The sequence below is a fragment of the Rousettus aegyptiacus genome, unplaced genomic scaffold (assembly GCF_014176215.1).
Source record: "Rousettus aegyptiacus isolate mRouAeg1 unplaced genomic scaffold, mRouAeg1.p scaffold_m13_p_12, whole genome shotgun sequence".
Classification (NCBI taxonomy): domain Eukaryota; kingdom Metazoa; phylum Chordata; class Mammalia; order Chiroptera; family Pteropodidae; genus Rousettus; species Rousettus aegyptiacus.
In genome coordinates this window covers 1,167,387-1,191,060 of record NW_023416287.1, presented here as the reverse complement: position 1 = coordinate 1,191,060, position 23,674 = coordinate 1,167,387, and the positions used below count along the sequence as shown (strand labels likewise).

Genomic DNA, 23,674 nt, shown 5'->3' with positions numbered 1-23,674 from the left:
ACTCGGCTCACAGGTGAACCTGCTGCGGGTGGGGCCCGTGTCTCCCCCGTTTGGCCTCTGAGCTCCCCAGAGCACCCGTGTTCCTGATGCCTCAGCAGCTGCTACAGGGCGGGCCCCAGGCGCACGTGGTAAAGCAGAAACGGCTGGTTCCAGACTCGAAGCAGCCCCCCTTCACTGAAATGGGTTTCTGGGCAACTGGAAGCCCACCCAGCCAGCTCCCTTCTTCCTGCCTGTGATTGTGAGGCCGAGCCGGACCTGGCAGTTACTATCTTTGACCCATAAGAAGCGCTCTCCCGTAGTGCCCACGCTAGATGCACGCAGCCGGAGTGGGAGGTCTAAACCTCAGGTGACTGCAGTTAGTCTAAACAGGTAGAGCCTCTGCCAAGATTCTAAATAGTCAAGTCATAGTTACCACCTATGACTGACTTTGCTATGAAAGTTTTAAAACTTTTGACAATACACACTTTACACAGTGCTTAGGTGTCGGCCTCTGGGACCCCCTTTTAGAAGCGAGTACGTAGGTGCTGTTAACTGAGAACCCGGCAGAGAGGCCGGAGACCGAGGAGGAAGGATGGCCCCAGAATCTTGGTGTGGTTCTGAGGGAACTGGCCCCGGGACCCAGGGCCACCCCTGCACCAGCCCAGCAGCTGGGGCTCGTGCGAAGCTTCAGGAGTTGCGCGGGCAGAGGTGGTCAACAGGACCCTTCCACAGAGTTTAGGACGGCGACTTAAGCTGCTGCCGGCCTGGATGCGAAACGGGCAGCCTAGGTAAATAGCGAGAGGGCAGGGGACAGCCAGCTCCAGAAGTTACGGGAGAAAACATGAGAACTATTAAGACTTTGACGACTCAACCAGAAACACGGGGCCGTGGTCGTGGCTGCAGGGTTTCGAGCCAGTGCCGTGGGCGCTGCGTCCCGCCTCCTGGTGCCCATCGGCCTCCAGCAGCTGCCACGCACTGGACTCCGAGCCGCGTGGCCCCACACGCTGTCATTCTGGCGCCCGGCAACAGGAATGGGGGGAAGGCTCCACTACGGAGAGCACGCGGGGATGCGGAGAAGGGAAGGCTCCATTTCCTCAAGAGCCGCCATCACACCCAAAAGACACACGCCCTCTAAGAAAAAGGTTAAAAAACAAGTTTATTGCGGGACACCCGGGTGCACTGATGAGTGGAATGGAAATGCGCCTCGGCGCGTGAGGATCATCATGATTCGCATTAAAAACCGAGCGGTGGAGAGACTTCATCAAGATGCTTTCTTCTGTTTCTTCTTTTCGTTTTCTTCTTTTTCTTTTTCAATTTCAGCAACATATTTCTCAATTTCCTCAGGATTTAATATCTATCAGAGAGAGTTCAAGGTCAGCCTCCAAGCCATGCGAGCTGCCCCTGAGGAGGGGCGCCCCTTGGCAGCTGATGACCAGAAGGTAGACGCGACCCCACAGCTGGGGACAGCGCTTCAGGGCGCCAAGGGGATGTGGGAGCGCCGTCACCATGGAGGCTGGTCTGCAGGGAGCCCGCCCGGAGCGTGCGCTGCCCCCCCCACCCTGATGCCTGCTGAGGCTGCAGCGGGCGCGGCCATTACCTTGAGGGGCTGGTCTCGCCTCATGATCGCCAGCTCGATGTTTTTGCCACCGGACTGAACCACCTTGAGGGGAGAGAGGAGCGTCACCCTGTCCCAGCTCGAGGCCAAGAAGCCCTGCCAGGCTCCTTCGGCCCTGCACACGTGCGGAGGGGCTGGGACGCGCCCGCGTGCGAGCACCCAGCGCTCTGGGGGAGCTGTGCCGCGCCCGTCACCTCGGCATTCAGACCTGGCGGGGTCCCCTGTCCTTTCCCCGCAGAGCAGCTGTGCCCCCCGCCCCTTTCGTGCGCGGGCTTCACAGTGACCTGCACCATCCACGAGTCCCTTTGCCTCTGGCGTCGCCCGCCAGCACTGCCAAGGTCTTGACCAAGCCCCGGGCCTCAGGACACCCCGCCCTTCTCCCCGGTGCTCCGCGTCCTGACCAGCAGCAGCTCGAGGATCAGGAGGGCTGGGATGGCTGTGAGCTGGGCTCCTGGGCAAGCACCCGAGCCCTCTGCTGCCCTAGCTGCCCAGCCGGCGAAGCAGAGACGCCCTCGCCGCCTCATCCTTGCTGCCCAGTTCTGTGCCACCCACACTACCCAGCCCTCTACCCAGCCCTCGGAACGCCACTCTGGCTGGGCAGCTTCGCTGTCCTGCCCAGGTTTCACAGGCGGGCTTACTTCCAGGAGGGCCCTGATGACCAGCTTGATAGTCAGGTCGTCCGTCTCAATGGCTTCGTCGGTGTAATTCTTCTCTAGAAATTCACGCACTGACTTGGCACCCCGGCCGATGGCATTGGCCTGAAAGAGAGGTGTTGCGTGACACAGGGTGTGACAATCCAAAGCCAACCCAAGACATGGCCACCCCGTGTGGGCCAGCCAGTGGCTGCCTGCTCCCTGTCCCAGGTACTGTGGCGAGCAGGGCACCGGGAAGTGGCCCGGGCCCCGCCCCGCCCCACCCCTCCCATTTAGAGGGCTCTTTGGAGCTGGGGCGGATTCTAGCCAAGAACGCCGCTCTGCTCCCCACGGCACAGGACACGGCCATGTGCGTGACGCGGCAAGTCCTCACACCTCGCTGCCCTTTCCCTACACGCAACGCCGTTTGACAACTTTGTTGCTCCCATGTGAGCCCCAGTTTTGCGGGTGCCCGCGGATCTGCAAGACGAGGCCAACGTGAACCACCCAGGCCTGGGCCCTCCCGCCGGCCTCCCAGGGACTCGCCTTCCAGGCGTGGTACGTGCCCGACGGGTCCGTCTGATAGAGTCTCGGGGTGCCGTCGAAGTCGAAGCCCACGATCAGGGCGGAGATGCCGAACGGCCGGCGCCCGTTGCTCTGCGTGTAGCGCTGGCGGGAGGAGGGGCGCGTGAAGGTGCCGACCCCGCACGCGAAGCCCCCGGGCCCCCCGGCGCGCCGCCCTGCCGCGCTCTGGTGCGGGGCTCGGGGGCTGACTCTGGCCGCCCGCCATTCGCGATTCGGTGACCGACAGGAGGAGCCAGCCCTGTCCGCGTTCCTGCTGTCCTGCGTTTTCACCCCGACGGCTGTGCGCGGGCCCCAGACTGCATCACGGCGTACGACCGAGGCCACGTGACCCAACGACAGCAGACGCGCGTCCGGGCTGCACGGCTGGCAGGGTGCGGGCGGCTCTCAGCCCCCCCCCAACTCCTCGGTCACCCCCAACCGCGAGGCAGGAGCTGTCGCTTCTCTTGGGGAAGTACCACTAAAGGGGACAGCGCCATGACAGGCAGTGACAGTGATCTGCGCGTGCAGAGGGAGAGGCCAGGACGGCCACGCTGAGCCAGGCGACCACCCGGAGCACACAGCTTCGAGCCGCAGGCGGGGGCCCCACCTGCTTCAGGCTGGCGATGTAGCGTGTGATGTACTCCACAGTGACCGGGTCCTCCACCGTCAGCCGGTGGCTCTGGCACTCCACCCGGGCCCTGTTGATGACGATCCTCGCGTCGGCGGTGAGGCCTGCAGTGGCGGCAGAGAATCAGCACGTCCGCGCCGCTGCGACTGGAGACACAGGGCACACGTGCGGACAGCAGTGCCCCTCCGGCAAGTGTCCCAAGACCAGTCCTTGAAAACACTCAAGGGACCACCCAGTGGACCCGGTTAGCCCACATGAACTCCCCTGAGAGCACTGGCTAGACGAAGAGTTGTGTGGGACCACGTTTAAACACACTGGTCTTGTGCTCAGGCAAGTGAAGCCCTAGGTTAGCGGGGGCGGACCGGGGTCCTCCGGCCTGCTGGACCTGCCCAGGGAGGAAACGGGTCCCAGAACAGCACGCTCTGGACGGCGGGGACGCCCGCCCCGCCTCCCTGGCCCCCGTCTGTAACCGACTCAGTGACGTGTGGCCGGCGGTGGGGGAGGTGCCGGCACAGCCCCCTTGTCCTGGGGCACCTGTGCTTCAGCCCCCTGGGGCAGGGAGCCTCCCCACCCAGAAACCCGCCAGTCTTTTTCAATGGCTTTTAAAGGAGGCCAGTTTAGCCGGGGTGCACACGTGCCTCCCGAGGGCCCACGCCAGCCGCCCCCGCGGCGCCTGCCTCACGGAGCCCGAGCCGGTGCTGGCCGTGGCTCACCTGCGAAGGCCATGCAGACGTTGTCGTCCAGGGCGCAGATCTTCCGCACGGTGCGCTCATCCTGCAGCTTGGCCACCGACTTCTTCTCCACACCGAGGACGACGATGTCCCTCCCTCGGACGCCAACCTCAAAAAAGTCACCACGGCACTTAAGAAAGCAATGTGGCCCTGCCCCCAGGCACAGCTCCCAGAGCAGGTGTGAATGGGTCTTGGGACAGCGCCCCCCACGGGCCACCGCTGTGGGCACCACACTCCGCCACCCATGGGAACGAGCCACTCCAGCAGAGCTCGCCCAGGTGCCACGACCCGGCTGCCCACTCCCGGGCCTGCAGTGCACTGCTCACGACACAGCCAGGGAGCGGCTGCTGCACAAGCAGGGTCTGCACGGGTCCACGCCACTGTGGCCCAGTGACACCCGCAGGGCGTTCCGACAGGCACACCGGGCCGGAGCAGCCGACCTGCATCTCCCTCGTGAATGGCCCTGCGGCCGCCACGCCCTCCTACAGCTGCACACACGGGCACAAGGGTGGGGAGGGCCGGCTTCCTGCCAGGCGGAAGGCCACGGCATCGACTACTACTGGGCTCAGCCCTCTGTTTACGGCGGGTACTGCGCAGGGGTGAAGGATGTATTAAAAATGGAACAAAGTCACTGGCGGCCAGTTAGCCCCAGGCAAGCTGGAACAGACTTAGGGGGTGCAGGCACTCTGCAAAGCAACACCGGTTCTTGGTCCAGAGCAGCACCCCCCACGCCCCCGCTGTTCGGTGTCACCCCGTCCTCAGCCCTGGATGCCGGGAGCACCCTTCAGTCTATGACAATGAACAGTGCCTCCATGTTGCCAAATGCCTCCGAGGCCAAAACCTCTGGTCTGCAGCATCAAATTTGAAGGCGTTTTCTCAGTAGGTGAGCTTCAAGGGTGCCAGGCCCAGAGACACCCAGTGGGTTAGGCAAAGCCGGCCACCGTGGCTGGCCCGAGGCAGTGCTGGGGGGGGAGGGCGGGGTGTCAGCGGACTCCTTATCCAGTGTTAACCTGCATAAGGCCACCGATGGATTTTGGAGCTTCATCTCCAAAGATACTCAGGAAATGAAAACAAGTCTCAGCACAGGGCGCACCTCACCTGCAGGCTCCGTCCCCTGAACTACCCGGGCGACGAGTAAACGCTGTAATGACAGTGTGTTCATGTGTCTGTATCACCAGCCCACAAGCAAACCCTCAGGGACCCCAAAGACAGCATAAATTTAAAAAGAGGGTGTCCACAGGGCAGTGGGTCAGTGCCTGCCTGGGGCGAGGGGCGGGTGGAGAGCGGAGGTCCTTGCCTGGAGCGGTCAGGGTGGGTAACTGCACAGACGATCCTGAGAGCCTCCGCCCTTTGTTCTCGAAGCCCACCTGGACCTGGAGGACAACCGCTCTGCCTGGCATGGAACGTGCCCTAACCTGGGAGCTGTCTGGGCACAGCCCACCTAAGTCGCCTGCTTACCTAACATTCCCCCAGCCAGTGACCAGCCAGCCCTGCTGCCGGGTGCCGGGGCCTCCACTCAAGGGCAGTGCATCAGCACAGCCCACACGGGGCAGCCACACCCGGGCCCTCCTGAGGCCAGCTGCCCCACACCTGGGCAGAGGTGAGGTCAAAATGGCCGTCAGCACCCAAGCGCCCACCCCGAGTCTGGAGCTACCAAGAGGAAAGAGAACGTGGCACTTTGAAGCTCACCCCTCACACCTAATTTGCTGGTCCGTGGGGCACCTGTCAGTCACCAGCAACATCCGCCTCAACTGCCCCGGCTGAGAGTCCACCGTCTCCAGGAGGGCGTCCCATCAGGCTGCCCTGTCCCGGCCGCTCCCCAGCCGGCCACCCGCCGTGCACAACGCGCCCCGTTCCACTTCCTCAGGCAACACCAACGCGGCGGCTCCAGGGCCCAACTAAAGCCACTGCGCTAATTCCAAAGGCCAGTCAGAAAAAAGGCAGCCGGCGACAAAGGGCGGGCTGTCAGCACGGCCACCGGCCAAAGCGCGATGAGACGCAGCCGGCCCCGCCCGCCCCGCTAACGCCACGCTCCAGGCCTCCAGGACCCAGAGGGACGCGCTACCCACCCCGAAACCCTCCCGTGCACAGCCGCGTCGGGCCCACGACCGCTCCGGCCGCCCGCACGTTCTGGGCACCCCCACATCCCAGGGCCTCCTTGCGCCCCAGCAATGCGGCCAGCCCGGACCCTGTGGGTTCCTAGGCGTGCTCCCCACGTCCTGGGGCCTCCCCAGCCCCCTTGGCCGAGCCCTGGCCTGCTCCCCGCGCCCTCCACGCCCCGGGGCCGCCTCGCGCCCCAGCGGCGCCCCCAGGCCCGGCCCGCTTCCGGCCGCCTCGCGGCCCGGTGCAGGGCCCGCAGCTCACCGCGGTCGAACCCTTCTTCACGGCCTCCTGCGCGTACTCCACTTGGAAGAGGTGGCCGTCGGGCGAGAAGACGGTGATGGCGCGGTCGTAGCTCATGCTGGCGACAGCGCGGCCAGGCCCGGGAAAAGCGCACACTCACCGCGGGGCAGCCAGGCTCGCGACGCCGCCGCGCCCGCCCCGGCACCGCCCACTGGGCGGCCGGCGTCAGGCGGCGTCAGGCGGCGTCGGCGGCGTCGGGCGGACGTGCGCGCGCGCCGGGGCCGGGCCGGGCTGAACCATCGGCGGCGGGGCGTGGGGGGCGGCGCCGCGGCAGCGGGCCGGGCGCGGGGCACGGGGCAGCCGCCGAGGGGCCCCGCGCGGCTCCGGGCCTCGGGGAAGGACGGCGCGCGGGGCGGTGGGGGGCGGGCCCGGGGGCGGCGCGGCGGCGGCGGCGGGGCGGACGAGCCCACGGCGGGAGCCCCCCGCTGCCCCCGCCCCCCAGCGACTGCGGAGAATGAGCACCTCGGGCGGCCGAGCGCAGCCGGAGAAGAAACCCTGATGGTCTCGGGCTGAGCGGACTCTGCGACCATGTCGGTGGCCTTCGCGTCCGCCCGGCCGAGAGGCAAAGGGGAGGTCACGCAGCAAACCATCCAGAAGGTGGGCGGGGGCCCGCGGGCGCGGGCCGCGCGCAGTGCAGGCTGGCGCGGGCAGCCTGCGGGCGCGGGGCGCGAACAAAGCCGGGGTGCAGCTGACGGCCACGACCCCGTGGGGCCTCGGGAGCGCCCCGCCGCCAGCCTGCGCCAACTTGGGCGGGGGCCGAGGGCAGGGGCGCAGCATTGCTAGGCCGGGCGCCTTTGGGAATGTGTCCGCAGGATGGTGTCCCCGGGCCAAGCTGGGCGCAGGGGAACCCGCAGCCTTAGGGGGCGGGGGCGCGCGGGGCCGCGGGCAGGGGCGCAGGGCGGCGGGGCCGGGCGCCCTCGGGATGGTGTTTGCGGGGCCAAGTCGGGAACAGCCCCGGGCCGCGCGGGACGCAGTGGGCATCCGCCGCTTTCAGGCACCCTGCGCCGCGGGCAGGGGCGCAGGGCAGCGGGGCCGGGCGCTCTCGGGATAGGTGTTCACGGGATGGGGCCCTCAGGGGCCAAACCGGGAATAGCCCTGGGCCGCGCCAGACGCAGAGGGGGCCCGCCCGGCTGGCGGAGGCAGTGGCGCAACGCGGCGGGCGGCCCCCGGCCCCTGCGCACAGCTTGGCGAGTGGAGGAGGCGCCCGGGGTGCCGGGCCCCGGCCCAGCAGCCGGCTGCGCTCCCCGCTCACTGAGGTGCGGACACTCCGAAGCACAAAGGGGCGCGTCCCGAGTGTGCGACGCCGTTGCGGAAAACCTGCAGCCCTGTGAGTAGCGCAGGACACCTCGGGGTCGACCCGCTGGCTAAGCTCGGCCGCCCTTAGGCGCGGGTCACATTGCTTTTCAGCGTGGCACCGGGGCCAGCCGAACAGCAACTTCACGGGTTCTCCTCGCAGCCCTCTTCTGTGTTCTTTAAGTCTGGCCTCCTGGCTTTCTACAGACACCGTGTGCGTGGGTCTGGGGGCCTCCTTAACTAAACTCTTAAGTTTCTAAGTTGAGACTTTAAGTTTTCTGCCGTTTCCCTTTAGAAGACAAGTGCAGAAGAGAAACCGTGTCTTTTTTATTTGAATTTTCTTAACGTTTTTGTTAGCCGTGTTGATTTCTTTCTAGGATCTCGGGATTCGTGGGGTCAACAGCACCCTTCCTCAGTCCCCAGGAGCCTCTTATCTCCCCTGATGACCCGGGCCCCTCTTCCTTGAGGACATGGGGACTTTGTCTATTTTGAGACTACCTTTGCTGTGGCTGGTTTTGACAAATGAGGGCCTGAGTACACTCCGAGCAGGAAAGAGGCCAGTCAAGAAGCAGTAGAAATGCAGAGTTAAAAACGGGGCAGTTTTGCTTGGTGAGCACTTATGTGGTGCTCGCTGTATACCAGACATTGCTCCAAGGGCTTTGCAGATTTTGGTTCATCTAATTCCTTGTGACAGTCACTGTCATCCTCAATATATAGACGAGGAAACCGAGGCGGAGGTAGGCCAGGTGCCGGCAGGTTAGAGGTGGAGCCAGGAGTCGAACCCGGACAGTGGCTCCAGGGTGTGTCCCCACTGTGACACTGGGTGCGGGAATGCATGGTGAGGTGGGGGCCGGGTGCTTGGCTCAGAGGCGCACGTTGGCAATCCCGGGGCCCCCAGGCACCCGGGCTCCTGGAGCTTAAGTGACATGAGCTCGCTCACTCCCCGTTCCTGAAGCCCCTGCGACTTCCGTGTCCGTTCAGGTGTTTCCCTCCACACCCAGCTCCGTGAGCCCCCCGTCTCCTCGGGGAGAGTGTGTGTTGGAGCACGTCTCCCACGCAGGTCCGAAAGGGCTGCTGGCCGCGTCCGCGGGCAGGAAGCCAGCCTGCCGGCCTCCGGGAACAGGCTGCTGCGTAAGCTTCCATCTGCTTTGACCTGGCGAGGCTGAAGTCTGCCCGTCTTGTTCTGATAGTGGGTCCGTGTGGCCCGGGCGTCTTCACTGGCAGCGTGAGAAGGGTTGAGAGCTGCGTGTCCCACACGCACGTGAGCTGTGTCCACAGCATGCGCTCGTGCTCAGAGCATTTCAAAAATCCGTGGCTTTGCAGAGGCCTGCTTGGTAGTGAGAGAGCAGGAAGTGTACGACTTGCCCTTAGGGCAGGGGGCCCGCACCCCCAGGCTGCAGACTGGCACCCGTCCTTGGCCGGTTAGGAACCGGGCCACACAGCTGGACGCGAGTGCCAGGCGGGTGAGCCAGCGAAGCTCCCTCTGCGTCTGCAGCCGCTGCCCAGCGCCAGCGTCACCGCCTCAGCTCCGCCTCAGATTGTCAGAGGAGCCCCGGTCCCTGGTGCCACAAAGGTTGGGGACCGCTGCCCTACAGCACATCTGGGCAGGCTTCTGTCAGGCAAACTTCTCAGCCCTTAAGGCCCGCTCACAGGTCCCGCCCCTCATGCCTACCTTACCGACTTCACACATTTCTTGGGCCACCAAGTTTGCCTGTCACTCACTGACTTAGGCTGCTGTGTCCCCGCCTGGTTCAATGCCTGGCATTTTATTTTTTTTTTTAATTTTTTTTTTTTTTTGAGTAGAATTGCTGGATCATAGAAAAAAACGTGTTTAGTAAGGAACGGTCAGATCTTTTGTTAAAGTGTTTTACCATTTTGTACACCCGCTAACAATGTATAAAAATTTTGGTTACTCTACTTTGTCACTGTCACAATATTGTCATTGTTGCAAGTAGTTTCTGTTTGCTTATTGTGATATTATTGTGACAAAAGAGCTTAGAACAAATTGACCAAAAGCCAGAAGTTACATTGCCTTGGTGCAGATGCTCTGGGTTTGGAAAACTCGGAGTAATCGCTGCTGCACGCACAGGCGGAGAACAAAGCACGCAGTCCCAAGCTGCCGCAAAGCGGGCCTGGTATCGTGCCCGGCACAGTTAGCGCCCAGGACATCTGGGAGCATCGGTGACAGTGGTTCTGTCGGTGGCAGCGTTTGGGATAGGTCGACATATTCGTTTCCTGTGGCTGCCATAACAGGTTACCACAAACAGGGCGGGGCGGGGGGTGGGTAACACAGCAGGGGTTTATTCTCAGTCCCGGAGGCAGAAGTCCCGGATCTGGGTGCCCCAGGGCCAGTCCCCTGGGGGGCTCTGAGGCGGCCCAGGCCTGTCCTGGGGCTTTCCCGGAGCCGCTGCTGGTTCCAGCGGTTCCCGACACCCACGCCCTTTGCCCCTCTCACCTCCAAACCAAGCGGCTACGTCTGCAAGGGTTTCGGTCCTGGCGTTTCTCCTGTGTTAGCCGGCCGGATGTCTCTCAGGGTCGGGACGGTGGAAGTCGGGGCTCGCAGTGCGGTGGGTTCAGTTCTGGGTGAAGGCGGGGAGCTGCCGTGCGCACCCGGCGCAGAGAGCTGTGGTGGCTGCACGTGGCGGTGCTCCCCTGCCTCCCCTGTCCTCCCGTCTCTCCTCCATGCTGGTGCTGTTCCCTGGGGATGCCTTCCTGGCTCCCCGAATCCCCCTTTCCCCGTCTCCCACCCGGGGACCCGGCGGAGGCTGGGGGCTTGGGACCTCAGCCCCCGCCCGGCACCCTGGGGTCCGCTAAGCCACTTACCACTCGTCCGTTTGCTTTCTGCTTCTGGACTCGTGTCGCTGGTGCTGCCGAGCCGCGTGCCTCGAGTGTCTGCCGTGCCCACCCCCGCAGCGGGCCTGGGGGGCGCGTGGCGGGGTGCACACCGCGTCGCTGCCTCGCACCGACGCTTCCGGAGTGTGCTTAACTGAGCCAAGACAGGGCTCTGTGCCCTGCTTTATTTTTTTAAGTGAATTTATTTATTTTAATCAGTTTCAAGTATACAGTACATTGGTTAGACATTTACGTAGTTTATAGAACGATCCCCCCCCCAAAAAAGCTCCCTCTCCTTCCCTCTGCCCTGCTCCGCATCCCCCCGGGGGCTTTCTTTTTTTTTTTTTTAACACTTTGTTAACATTTTCTCATGCTGACAAGTTTTGTAACATTTCCTCACAGCTGTTGAAAATTACAAAAAGTTTATAATCTGCTTAACATTTCAGCATGTGGTTCTACCATAATTCACTTAAGTCTCTGGGCTTTGGCCGGGTAGCCCCCCCGCCCCCGCACCCCTCTTTTTGAGCTATTATGAACTGCGTGCCCTGTGCAGAAAACGTTTTAGTGTGATGTCCCGTGTGTCCTTGGGAGGGAAGTCCCGGCGGGTTGCTGAAGCCGGGGAGTCCTGTAAGGGGGCTCTGGGGGGCGGGGGAGGCTCTCGCGGTGGTTTTCCTTTGTTAATTAGTTGGAGAAAGAATGGAAACCTGTGAATGGCCAGCATGCCCTTCACCTGCTCCCAGGTGAGCCTGGCTGGCGGCTCGGGGCCCACAGTGCCCCCTGGTGGTTCCCGTCCCCAGCAGCTCTGGCCAAGGTGGGAAGTGCTGAGCTTGGGGTATCACCGCCCCAGCAGAGAGGAGGCAGTTGCACCGTGAAGCGCAGAGCAAGAAGGGCCGGCCCTGAAGGCTGAGGAGGTCAGCGGGCAGCACTGGCCTCGGCCCTGCGGCGTGGCCAGGCCCTCCGCACCCTGTCACCCGTGGTGGGAGGCTGTGGGCCCAGGGCTCTGTAGGAGCAGACGCAGTCACAGCGCACGTAGGTGGCCGAGTTGCACAGGCCCTGGGGACAGTGTGCTAGGCTGAGGCGCGGTGGCAGGTGGGTGGACCCCCCTGCCCGCTTGCTGCCAGGGCCTCACGTGCTCAGGGGCCGGCAGAGCTGGGCGCTGGCCAGGTGCAGCCTGGCAGAGACGGGCTTTTCCTTTGGAGAATTTCTGAGCGAGGCCGTTTTATGGATCGCATGTTTGCCTTGGGCTCGGTTCGCCTTGCCCTCCAGAGCAGGCCGATGGGTTGCAGTCCGGACGCCTCCCCAGCTCCTCACGCCCAGGTGGACGGTGGTGTGCCCGGGCCCGCCTGCCTGGATGCTCGCTGGACCCTTGGCCGCCTGGTCCCCTCTGGGCTGCCCACCCCACTTCTCACAGCAGTACCCCCCCACGGTCCCGTTAGGCCTTCCTCGGTCACCCCCCAGGGGCGCCCCCACCAGCGGCCATCCTGAAGAGGTGGCTCTGTGGGCCTTCGTGACGCTGCGCGGGGACGTGAGCACTGCCCCCGGAGGAACCCCGTGTGGCCGGCTTCACAGACCTCTCACCCTCCATTCAGAGCTCAGGGCCCAGGGCCCTGCTGGAGGTTCTTCCCACCCTAGGTGGGTGGGCGCACCGTGCTCGGGGGCCCTAGGCATGGTCCTGCAGGCCGCGTGACCTCATCTGCAGGCGACAGCCCAGGGCCGCGGGGTCCTGACCTGGCACGTGGGGGGCTGTGTGCTCAGCCCCCTGTGCGGGATCCTCGGTCGTGCTGGCTGAGGCTGCCCGTCAGAGTGACCGCGGCACGTGGAGCCCGCGCGCCCAGCCCTGCCGCAGGCCCGCACAGACGCCTCCGTGCTCACGCCCGCTTCTCCCGCAGATGCTGGACGAGAACCACCACCTGATCCAGTGCATCCTGGACTACCAGAGCAAGGGCAAGACGGCCGAGTGCACCCAGTGAGCGCCCCTCCCCGCCCAGCACCGGAAGGCCTCGCGGGGGTCACCCACGCCCCTGAGGGGGCCCTCGGAGGGCAGCACGCTGCCCCCAGTGGCCCCCACGGAGCAGCGGGAGGCGAGAGGGCGGCCGTGGCCTTGCGAGCGGTTGGCACACGCCCGGGGACAGTGAGCTCCAGATACGATCTGGAGGGCCAGACAGAGCAGGTGCACGACCTGGCCGCCACACCCACCCGCAGGAGTGACGCCCAGCGCTGTCACACGCACCCGGGGTGCTCGTCCATCGGCCCGAGCTTTCTCAGGCTGGGCGACCTCGTCTCCTCCCAGCACCTCTTCAGGGGGTGGGGGTCCAGGCGGCCTGGCGCCGGGGTCACTTGGATTTGCCCCCACTCTCTCCAAACAGACCAGGTGGCACCTCTCCCGTGGGCACCGCCTTTCCGGCGTTTTGTTGTCGAACGGGAGCCCTCTCCCTGCCTGGCCCTGTCGCGGGTTGTAGAGCGTTCCGCTCCCTGCTCTGTCTCCAGCGTCCTCAGGGTCCTCGTTCCCGGGGCTTGGCTGCAGGGCAGAGATGTCCTGGGTGAACTCTCCTTCTGCTTTGGATCGGCCTGCGGGTTCGCCCACTCACTGCGTGCCTCTTACCTGCCCGCAGGTACCAGCAGATCCTGCACCGGAACCTGGTCTACCTGGCCACGATCGCAGACTCCAACCAGAACATGCAGTCCCTGCTCCCCGCTGTGAGTGCCCGGGGCGGGGGGGCAGGGGGCCGCGCAGGTGCGCGAGCGGGGATCTGGGGTAGCCGAGGCGACTGACGGGCGAGATGGGCGGGTCGTCCTGTCACACGGAAGGTCAGTCAGTCAGACATGTGGCGTGTGCTGGTCAGAGTCATGCCATCGGCCTCTTCGGCAGAGGGGCAACCCCAGAGGAGCCAGGCCTAGAGTGGCGGGAGGTGGCTCTCAGGAGGGACAGGCGGTGGCCTGGGTTCTTGCTTTTCATCGCGAGCTCTTCTGAGTGACTTGAAACATGAGCCAGGAGCGTGAACTCTCGTGATTCGACAGCGCAGCGCAAACACACGCCCAGGGTGGTAAACCCTTCGTTAGTGTGGACACTCCGTTTTTGGTTGACACAAACACACGCTCTCCCCATGTTAAGTTATTGCTGAGAAGGCGCCGTGTCAGCGGGGTTCAGCCTTGGCATGGACAGCCTGGACGGTGCGGCTGGGGGTCCCCAGACAAACGTGTCGCCGGGAGCGGCTTACCTCCCAGTGCCCGTGGGAAGTGGTGACGTCGTACACTCCAGGATGCGTGTGGCTAGTAAAAATGTTAAACCAGTTTTGATTGGCCTGTCAAATCGGAGTTCCGCACCCCGCAGACACCAGCAGATGCTGCTGTAAACTTCGTTTCCGAGGCTGGGTGTAGACCGTGCAAACCCTGGAGCTGCCGTGTGGTCTGCACCTGGGAGAGGAAGGGGCAGAGGGGCCAGGGCGAGCGCCGTCTCCCTCTGCACCCGACGAGCACAGGGCGCTGAGGGGTGACGGGGGGCGCACCCGCAGCCAGCACGGGACCGCCCGTGCGGAGGCCCCGGGGCACGTGGGGTGGGGCGCAGGGACAGCTGGCTGGCTGAGCCCGAGATGGACGTAGTGGACAGAGGGGTGCGGGCGCGGCGGGCTGGCGAAGCAGCCCCTGCACCAGGAACGGGGCCCAGCTTCGAGCCTCTAAGGGTGTGTCGACAGCCTGGTACCCATTTAGGCTTGAGCGTTCACACTGGGCGCTCGGCGTCACCTCTGTCTCGGCCTGCGGCGTCCAGGCTGCTGATCCGGCTCGTCTGCTGACTGTGCGGGCAGAGGCTCATTACAGACACCGGCTAGGGGACCGTGAGAGGTGGTGGCAGGTCTCGGGACTGCCGGGTCCCTGAGGGGCTGCCAGTGGTTTTCTCTGAGTTGACTGTCCTCCTGTGGCCTTCCTGTCGCCCACAGCCGCCCACCCAGAACATGAACCTGGGCCCCGGGGCGCTGGCGCAGAGCGGCTCCAGCCAGGGCCTGCACTCCCAGGGCGGCCTCAGCGATGCGGTGGGCTCAGGCCTGCCCCCGCCCTCCCTCCTGCAGGGCCAGATCGGCAACGGTGAGCTGGGCGCACACGGGCGGGCCTCGGGCTTCGGGCTGCTTCCTAGGACAGTCGCCTGCCTGGCTCCCTGGTGCCCAGCAGCCACAGCAGGGTGCCCCTCACCCCCTGGCCCCCAGTGGCCTGGGCGGGTCTGCGGCTGCACGGAGTAGGGGCGGCGTGCAGAGAAGAAAGCCCTCAGGTCGGGTTGGGGCCACCTCGGATCAGGGCTTGGGGCTCCATAGCACTTTCTGGCAGGAACGACGTGTTCCTGGCCGTGGGTGGGGACCTGCAGTAGCCCCTGGAGCTCTGACCAAGGGCCTGAGTCCTCTGCCAGAGGGAGCCCGGGGTGGAGCAGTGAGGCCGTCGGCCTTGCATGGGTTGAAGGCCCCTGGCCCCTCCCCCCTGCAGGTCCGAGCCACGTGGCCATGCAGCAGACGGCGCAGAGCACGCTGCCCACCACGTCCATGAGCATGTCGGGCGGTGGCCACGGCTCCGGGCCCGGCTACAGCCACTCGGGACCCGCCTCGCAGAGCGTGCCACTGCAGGGCCAGGGCGCCATCAGCAACTACGTGTCCCGGGCCAACATCAGCATGCAGTCCAACCCAGGTAGTGCCCCCGGCCCAGCCCATTCGCTCCGCTGTCCCTGGGACCCTCCGGCACGCGCGGGTGGCACAGGGGTCCCCAGGGGCTGCGCCCCCCTGGGCCGTCCCCCGGGGCGGGCAGAGCCTGGCTCTGGGGTCCTGGGCTGCTCCCCACGGCGGCCGCAGGGCGGGCTCTGAGGAGGGCGGCCTGTGCTGTGCCGTGGCGGGGGCCAGGCCCGTGTGGTGGGTGCGCGGTGTGGCCGGTGCACCAGGCGGGGGGCGGCGGGCCCGCAGGAGCCCCGGAGCCGGGCTCCGCACCGTGGTGGGACGCAGGCTGCTGAGTGCTTGGGAGCCCCAAGCCTGAACGGAGTCGCCCGTGTCGGACACAGAGGTTTCGAGGCTAGTCCAGGAGGGTGTGGGGTGTGTCCCCGATGGCCCAGTGTTAGTGATGCATCGAAAATGATCAAATTTTGGATACATTGAGTCAAATAAAACATATCACCAAAACAGATCTGACCTCTTTCTTTTTGCTTGTTGACGTGGCTCACGTCCCCTCGTGCTGCTCTAAGGGTTCTGAGCGGAGGTGACAAGTGGACAGGCGGGCCGGCTGGCCACCCACCAGGAGCCTGGGGTCCCAGGGCGGGCGAGCGCGACAGGCTCCTGTGGGGCCAGGCTTGGGGAGTCTGGGACAGGGAGGCCAGGGCGCGCGCTCCTGCGCCATGCGGCTCCCGGCCGGGCAGTGCCCCGGTGCTCTCTGAGTGTCACGCGTTGGGGGAGTCGGCGCAGAGGTCGGTTGGCAGGAGGTGTGACCTGGACTGGAGCGGACGACCTTGTGGGGGAGCCGCGGGAGAACGGGGGCTCCCCCGGGGAAGGTGCAGCCGGGCCCTGGGCGCTTCTCGGGGTCAGCGGGGTCTGTCGTGTCGCCCAGTGTCCATGATGCACCAGCAGGCGGCCTCGTCCCACTACGCCTCGGCGCAGGGCGGCGGCCAGCACTACCAGGGCCAGCCCCTCGCCATGATGGGCCAGAGCGGGCAGGGGAGCAGCATGATGGGGCCGCGGCCCCTGGCGCCCTACCGGCCCTCGCAGCAAGGTACGTGCCACCCGCGGGCGTGTCGGGCCGGGCCGAGGGGTCACGTGAGGACGCTGGGGGTTGGAGCCGCGGGGGCCCCTGAAGCCAGCATCTTCCTGGAGCCTGCCGTGGGGCTGGGGACGGGGCCTGTGTTTGTGAGAGGGAATCCGGGGTACCGGGGGCCGAGCGTGGGGACAGTGTCCGGCGTCCCCTGGGTGGCATGGCGGGTGTCCCATGCCCCGAGGCCCGCCAAGGATGCTCTCGCGAGGGTGGAAGGTCCCGTGGTAACGGCCACTCCCCGCCGCCCGCCCCCAGGCTCGTCGCAGCAGTACCTGGGCCAGGAGGAGTACTACGGGGGCGAGCAGTACGGCCACGGCCAGGCCACCTCGGAGCCGCTGAGCCAGCAGTACTACCCCGACGGTGAGGCCCACGCGCGCTCGGGGCCGGGGGCCTGGGGGCTTCGGGCCGCTGCTCCCGTCACCGGCAGAGCATCCGGTGTCCCCTGTGCCTGAGCGTGACTGGGGGCGGGCCGAGGACGGGCCGCAGCCGGCCGCCTCCGTGGGCGCCTGGTCCCTCTTCCCGAGGGGCAGCGGAGTCTGAGGCCGGACATGCCCTCTGGGCAGGCGGTGCGCCCGCCTTAAGGGCGGAGCACGGCTTCATCGTGAAGTGCCCTCAGGAGGGTGACAGGCCCGGCCTGGCTGCCCTTAACACTCTTCCAGCTGGTCAGTTGTCACGTGTGCAGATGACCTTCTCTTAATCATCTCCTTCGCTGTCAGCCGCCCCCAGAGTTTTGGAGGTGGCCTGTAAGGAGGTCACAGCGGATGGCCAGTGGGGGGGAAGGGCCCCCGCGCGTCCGTGGTCGGGTGGGGCAGCGGCCGAGACCGGTGCAGGGTGAGCCACGCCCTCCCACGGGGTGGCGACGAGGCCTCCGAGGGTTCACAGCTCCACAGACGCTGTACCCCCAGGACGGATCGGGGGCCAGGGCGGTGCGGTCCGCCAGCAGCGGGCTAGTGGCTGCCGGTGCGCGTCACGTCCGGGGCCTGAGCATCATCCGTCCTCTGCGAACGTGGCACGCTCGCTCTGTCTGCCTCCCCCTGAGGGGACCAGGGCCGGGGACCTGGCCCAGTCTGTGGGGAGCCGGCACCGTGACCGGCCCTGGGCTCTGCCTGACCCAGCCCGCTGCCCACTCAGCTCCTGGCTGTCCCCTTGGGACCCCTGGTCGGGCTGCTGACCTCCCTCGTCCCCGTGTGCTTACAGGACACGGTGACTATGGCTACCAGCAGTCCTACTCGGAGCAGGGCTACGACCGGCCGTTCGAGGAGTCCACGCAGCACTACTACGAGGGCGGTGAGTACGCGCCGCGCCACACACCCTGGCCTGGCATGGGCGGGAGCTTTGGGGGGCGGCCCGGCCCCCCGCGCGGTAGGTGTGAGCTTGTGAAACAGGAGAGGGTTGGGCCACGATGGGGTCACGGGTTGACCGACTTCAATGAAAAGGCCAAGTACGTAGTGTCCCCAAGACGGCGCCACAAGTCCCGCTTGAGTTGACAGGGTACGGCCAGTGAGTCCGGGCAGCAGCAGGACGGTGAGATCTGTGTGTCCCCTTGCGGGCCAGTGGGTGGGGACCTGGCCCCCCAGTCCCCTCCTGAGCCAGGCTGGGGTGCGCAGGGTGTGGCCTGGGCGCGTCCGCCAACACTGCCGGCCAGGCGAGGCGCATCTCTGCGCTGGGGGTCGGCAGCCCCCACACGGCCCCCATCGGCACGTGGCAGTGACGTGCGGGAAGCCACTCGGGACGGAAAGCCCTCGGTTGTGGGGTTGGGAAGCAAACGCGCAGCTGGTTCTTGAGCAGGGTCCGTGGTGCGAAGATGCACCCCTCCCCTCAGGAGCCCCCGAGAGCAGCCCGCACGCGGCTCGGGGGCGCAGTCGCCATCAGGGCCGCCGCAGAGCGCACGACGCCGCCCTTCGTGACCGTGAGGCTTGCAGTAGTGGCAGAGGCGGGACAGAACCGTGTCCACCGCGGCACGTCCACGAGTGCTGTCACGAGTGCTGCGGCAGGCCCTCCAGGTCGCGCCAAGCGCCGAGGCCGGGGTGTCTGGGGTGCCGCCCCCCCGGTGCAAAGCAAAGGGAAGGAAGAGCACACGCTCACATCCCACCGAGCTCTGGAGGAGGACGGCCAGGAACCCCGAGCGCGGCCGTGGGCGGGGCTGGCTTGGGGGCGGGCCGCCTGGCCCACTCGCGGCTCTGAAGCGCGTGGAAGCTCCTGTCCGTTGGAGCTATGTGCGATCTGTGTGTCCCTTTGCGGGCCAGTGGGTGGGGACCTGGCCCCCCAGTCCCCAGGACGCATTGGAACGTGCGGAGCATGTGGCTGTCCCAGGAATGGAAGCCCCGAGTCCCGTGGCCGCAGGGCCACCCCAGGTGCTCCTCAGGGCTCTGTGGAGACTGACGTGCCTGTCCGGGGTGAGGGGGGGTGCATCAGGGCAGCAGGGGGCTGCCACGCCGTCCCTGAGGCGCCCCCATGCTCGGAAGCCGTTTTCACAGGCGACGTCGGCGAGTCATTCGGCCGCTCGTCGGTTCCTCGTGGCGGGTTTGCAGCCGCGTTTACTGACGAACGATTGAAACACCCTCGTGCCCCCTTCACTCTGCAGGGAACTCCCAGTACAGCCAGCAGCAGGCGGGGTACCAGCAGGGCACAGCCCAGCAGCAGGCGGGGTACCAGCAGCAGTACCCCAACCAGCAGAGCTACCCGGGGCAGCAGCAGGGCTACGGTAAGAGAGGCGCCCGCCGCGCCTGTGCCCGGGCGCGCGGCCGAGCTTCAGGGTCGGCCTCGGTCTCGGGCAGCTGCGGGGGGCGCACGGCGTGCCGCGGCGACCCCGTCCAGTGCCGCGGCGGTCAGCGCATCGCTGCGGCCTGAGCCCGGTTGGTTCAGCTCACTGCTTTGCCCGGAACGTCCTTCTGTGTCCCCGGGCCATCTGGCCCTAGGCTCTGGGCTGGGGCGCTTTCTCGGGGTGCGACTGGCCTGTGGCTTTTGGAGAGGAGACCACAGGGGCGGGGGGAGCCCTTTTCATTACCTCCCATCAGCGTGACCTGCCTCTGACGTTGACCCTGGTCACTTGGGGTCATCTGCCAGGCGTCCCAGTGAGTTACCCCCTCCCTCCCTCCTCCGGTCTTTGCAGGGAGTCCCGGAGTCGGGCGCCCGCCCCCGGGGCCGTGTCCCTCCCCCTCGTCATCGCGAGTCACTCGCGGTGTCAGTCCGTGTGCGTGGACAGTGGTCCCGCACGGGGCTTCACCAGCGCCTGCTTGTCCCGTTGTTCGCCGTGGCCCAGCTCTGCCTCTTGGGAGCGCTCTCGGTGCCTCCTGTCCCCGTAATGGCCTGTCCTCTTCTTCTGGGACCACAGTACCACCCTGCCGCAGCCCTGGGAGCTGCCATGTGTCCAAGGGGCCTGGCTCCTTTTACTGGGGACGGATTCAAAATGAAGATCCAGTGTGGTGGCGCTTCTGAGCCCAGCGCCATCTCCTTGCACCCGAGATGGCCCGCATGTGGCCCCGGCAGCAGCTTCTGGGAGGCCCTGCCCATTTGCCCACGGGGTTCACGGGAGGGGGCCCGGGCCGGGGCCCGCCGGTCTGCGCAGACTTGGCCGGGCACCATCAGCAAACATCGCCCTCAGGGCCCATCAGGCCAGAGGGCAGGGGCTTTGCAGAGGGAAAGATCCTGTCCTCTAGCAAGGCACAGACTCGTCTCCCTGGGCCAGGCCGCAAAGGTTCCTCCAGGGTCGTGACCTGCCTGTCTGCCCAGAGTGCTCTGGGGTCTTGACCCCGGGCCAGGTCTACTTGAAACAGTGCAGCCGGCCCAGTCCCGCAGGTCACGTCTGCGTAGAGCCCCAGAGCACACAGGGCTCTCCTGGTCCTGACCCACGCCTAAGGCCCCGGCCGCGCCCCCCACAATCCTGCGGTTTTCCAGGCATTCGCTGTCACAGGAGGGTGACTCCATAATGTGCCACCGCGTGGCGGCCTTGCAGACGGCTAACGTTTGACACACATGGCGAAAGCTGGCCTCCCGGATGCGGGGCGACCGGGCGGGTGCTGAGCTCGGGGCATTCGTGCCCCGGCGAGGCCTAGCTTACCCCTGGCCTCCTCACGGCCAGAGGCCCCCACGCGCTTGTGCCTCGCCTCCCGGGCCTGGGCGAGGGTTCGGGTGGCCCCACAGGAGGGTGCCAGCGAGGCCCGGCCCGCATAGCCGTCACTGCCGGAGGCTGCTCGGCCGCTCTGAGCCTCCGCCGTGGCTGTGCGTCCCCAGGAAGGGGTGCCGTGTCCCGCGCGTGTGCCCTGGTTACCATGCTGCTCGACACACACGTGTTCGGTGACCACCTGAGGGACGCCAGGCGCTCCCAGGAGGCAGGCGGGGCGGCGGGGCGGCGGCCCCCCAGGGGCAGTGGGGCGGCGGGCACAGCCTGGGTCGCGGCAGCCAGCGCGGCGCGGCCGCGTGCTCGTGTGTGGGTGCCGGTGTTCCAGAGACTCCCGGAGGACAGGGAGCGGGCGGGCCGGCCTCACGGCGCCTCGTCTCTCAGGTCCAGCCCAGGGAGCGCCCTCGCAGTACTCCGGCTACCAGCAGGGGCAGGGACAGCAGTACGGCAGCTACAGAGCATCTCAGACGGGCCCGTCCGCGCAGCAGCAGCGGCCTTACGGCTACGAGCAGGCAAGGCTCCTGGGCGTCCCCTCGGCCCTGCGACGCGGTTTCTCTGTGGTCACGAGGAGCGAGGGGGGGACCAATTGGCTCCTAGGGTCCCTTCCAGCATCAGTTCTCTGAGTCTGTGAGGTCTTTAAAAATTCCCTCTCCGCGGACGCCCACCCTGGCCTGACAGCTGGCTTTTCCTGGCCTAAGCGCAGATCCTCCTCCCCCCGTGCCCCGGAGGCTCACGTGTGACAGCGCTGTCGCTCCCGCCGCGTGCCTGGGACGCTGCGGCCACTGCACAGACGCGGCCGCACTCGTAGGGCCCGTGTGTCATCAGACAGCTGGACGCTGTGTGGGGCCTGCGCGGAGCCGGGCAGCTAGTCCTAGGTCGAGGGCCCAGAGGGCCGAGGGACAGCAGCAGGTGGCAGAGCTGGCAGCGACCGCGCCGGGGACAGCCGCTCGCCGCCCGGCCGTGTGGGTCTGGGCGGGCGCTGGCCACCGGCGTGCCTGCCGCGGCTCCTGCGTCCCAGCCCGGACGTGGTCTGCCGGGGGGCCCGTCCGCCTTTGGTGCGGACCCCTGTCCTCGTGACAAGAGATACAACCTGTGTCCTGGTCTCTTGCAGGGCCAGTATGGAAATTACCAGCAGTAAGGGACACGCGTTCCGGACGGAGCCCCGCTGTGACGTGTCCGTCCACGAGGGGCGGGCCGCCGGCGGTTCCGGGAACCGGGGCCCGTTGGCCGCCCCTTCGCCGCACGTGGAGCGCGCGCGTTTCGCGCCGGGCCGCCGAGCGTGCACCGGGGCGCGAGGCAGCACCGCCGGCGCGACTCACCTGGTGCTGTGTGTAGTGTCGTGCGTCCACACAGTGAATGGAGAGGGCGCCCCTTCTTCGTCCCCCCTCGGTGTTCCTAGCTAGCTTCAGGGGTCCTCTCGCAATCGGAGTATTCCGAGCCCAGCGATGGGGCGCCTGCAAGATGCCGTAGTCCGCGTGTTCACACACACGGACCGTGGGTCTGCCCCTCACGCAGTTGTAACGTGGGTTGTGAACTTGTCTCTCGCTGGCTCCCCTGCAGCTGGACACACGCGTGCAGCCCTGGACAGCGGCCCCTCCCCGGGCCTCGGCGGGGGCGGGGCACCTCCTGGGTCCGGGTCAGTCTGTCACACAGTGGAAAGTCTGAGTGCGCTTCACGTGAACCGTCCTTGCCTGTGTCTCTCGCCGACCCCGCTTCTTCACAAAGTTACGTTTTGCTTTTAAAGAGTCCGGAGGGCGCGCGGCTGCGTGCCAGGTGTGGGCCCGTGGCGGCAGCTTCCCGTCGGCCAGCCCGGGGGCGGCCGCACCGAAGCGAGGAAGCATGTCCTCCGGCGTTGCTCTGCCTTTGACCCCCGTTTATCCTGACGGTCCTTTCTGGGATCTGAATATTTCACACGCCCGATTCTAAGTTTATAATTTAAAATATTGATACTGAATTTTCCAAACGGTCGGCACGTTTATGTTGTGTCATTTCTTCCAGGATCTGCTTGTTTAGCTCTCCAAGCGAGTGTTTCTTTTCTTTCAGGGATATCTGAAATTCACACCTCATTTTTAAAAAGAACCCCATAACTTCACTGTGTTCTTCGTAGGGAAAAAGGAAAGGTTTTATATAGAAAATGTGAGTGATTTTTACATTCCTGGGACGTTAAATCCCATTTAAATGCTGTGCGGACGTTAAAGACAGCTCACTTGGAAAAGTCTGATCAGAGGAAAAGTCCTACATTTCACTAAGTAATACTGACATTAACTTTTACTTGGATAATAATATCCATATTTACTGTGAATCCTTTATAGACATCTTCGAATAAATGGTGATTTATTTCCAAGAACAACCAAGAAAATACAAAAAATATCCAGTTCTTGATATGTCAGCTCCACTGGGATAGATGTGCTTCTTCTGTAGGCAGTTGGGTTTTAAAAACCCTCGATACTGGTAAGGGCTTGAAAATACCCATCTCTGTTAAATCACTGCAGTGGGAGTTCTGCATTGCGAAGTGACCCACATCAGCAATGTCTTCTCCCTTGATTTCGTTCTTTCCCTTTCCAACGATTTTCATAGAATTTGCAAACTTGATCGGAGACTAAAATTTCCCATTTAAAATGTCAAACATCGTAGGTAACTGTGAGAATATTTTTATTCCTTGCCATTGTGGGAATATGCCTTTTACATGTTTTTTTTTTTTTAAGTGCTGTATTAATACTTTTTGAAAGAAAAGGACACTTAAAAGTTATCCTGAAACTTCAATCTGAAATGTCTTACATTAAGAATTTCTTGAATGTTGTGTATATATTTTAAAAAGCACTTTGTGAAATAGTTTGTACATTTATTTCCTAATTTATACATGATTTTTGGTGTTAATATATTTATTAATAACAGAATGTTTATTTAATGTGTTGTTCGTTTTTATGTAATATTGTGGGGGAAAGGTGATGCCAGCAATTCTTTTTCATTAACTGTATTTTCTGTAATACGAATATTTGCAAAGGCTTAGGCTAAAACGAATTGTTTGTGCAGTGTGGTGGATGGTGCTGTTTTTTGATGACTACTTTTACAGAAGGCCAGGGAAGGAAGACTTGGAAAGTGATG

General features: G+C 64.6%; 2 protein-coding genes across 4 annotated transcripts; one reads left to right on the top strand and one right to left on the bottom strand.

Moving 5' to 3' along the window:
- Nucleotides 1-1,111: 1,111 nt before the first annotated feature.
- On the bottom strand, nt 1,112-6,697 carry PSMA7 (proteasome 20S subunit alpha 7). Of its 2 annotated transcripts, XM_016132277.2 has the most exons (7): nt 6,514-6,693; nt 4,132-4,258; nt 3,398-3,522; nt 2,773-2,895; nt 2,233-2,352; nt 1,577-1,639; nt 1,112-1,333 (listed from the first exon to the last, which is right to left on the bottom strand). In XM_016132277.2, the coding sequence occupies exons 1-7, from the start codon at nt 6,607-6,609 to the stop codon at nt 1,241-1,243; spliced, it is 747 nt and encodes a 248-aa protein (XP_015987763.1). In that variant the 5' UTR covers nt 6,610-6,693; the 3' UTR covers nt 1,112-1,240. The 2 variants fall into 2 exon arrangements, with proteins under 2 accessions (XP_015987763.1, XP_015987764.1); XM_016132278.2 differs by lacking the exons at nt 1,112-1,333; nt 1,577-1,639 and adding an exon at nt 2,060-2,157 and having other exon boundaries at nt 2,211-2,352; nt 6,514-6,697.
- Nucleotides 6,698-6,938: 241 nt separating this feature from the next.
- SS18L1 (SS18L1 subunit of BAF chromatin remodeling complex) lies at nt 6,939-21,834 on the top strand. 2 transcript variants are annotated; one of them, XM_016132291.2, is made up of 11 exons: nt 6,940-7,149; nt 12,567-12,643; nt 13,290-13,374; nt 14,613-14,757; nt 15,148-15,345; nt 16,249-16,410; nt 16,705-16,809; nt 17,647-17,736; nt 19,034-19,153; nt 20,954-21,081; nt 21,681-21,834. In XM_016132291.2, the coding sequence occupies exons 1-11, from the start codon at nt 7,081-7,083 to the stop codon at nt 21,705-21,707; spliced, it is 1,206 nt and encodes a 401-aa protein (XP_015987777.2). In that variant the 5' UTR covers nt 6,940-7,080; the 3' UTR covers nt 21,708-21,834. The 2 variants fall into 2 exon arrangements, with proteins under 2 accessions (XP_015987776.2, XP_015987777.2); XM_016132290.2 differs by lacking the exon at nt 21,681-21,834 and having other exon boundaries at nt 6,939-7,149; nt 20,954-21,664.
- The last annotated feature ends 1,840 nt before the right edge of the window (nt 21,835-23,674 follow it).

What these genes read in the sequence shown, in the direction of transcription:
- PSMA7 (XM_016132277.2), bottom strand. Translation starts at nt 6,609, where the DNA reads ATGAGCTACGACCGCGCCATCACCGTCTTCTCGCCCGACGGCCACCTC. An exon ending in ACATCGCCAGCCTGAAGCAG is followed by an intron (nt 2,896 to 3,397) that starts GTGGGGCCCCCG and finishes TCCTCCCGCCAG; the next exon opens with CGCTACACGCAGAGCAACGG. An exon ending in GGCGAGACCAGCCCCTCAAG is followed by an intron (nt 1,334 to 1,576) that starts GTAATGGCCGCG and finishes TCTCTCTGATAG; the next exon opens with ATATTAAATCCTGAGGAAAT.
- SS18L1 (XM_016132290.2), top strand. Translation starts at nt 7,081, where the DNA reads ATGTCGGTGGCCTTCGCGTCCGCCCGGCCGAGAGGCAAAGGGGAGGTC. An exon ending in AAGACGGCCGAGTGCACCCA is followed by an intron (nt 12,644 to 13,289) that starts GTGAGCGCCCCT and finishes ACCTGCCCGCAG; the next exon opens with GTACCAGCAGATCCTGCACC. An exon ending in CCAGCAGTACTACCCCGACG is followed by an intron (nt 16,810 to 17,646) that starts GTGAGGCCCACG and finishes GTGTGCTTACAG; the next exon opens with GACACGGTGACTATGGCTAC.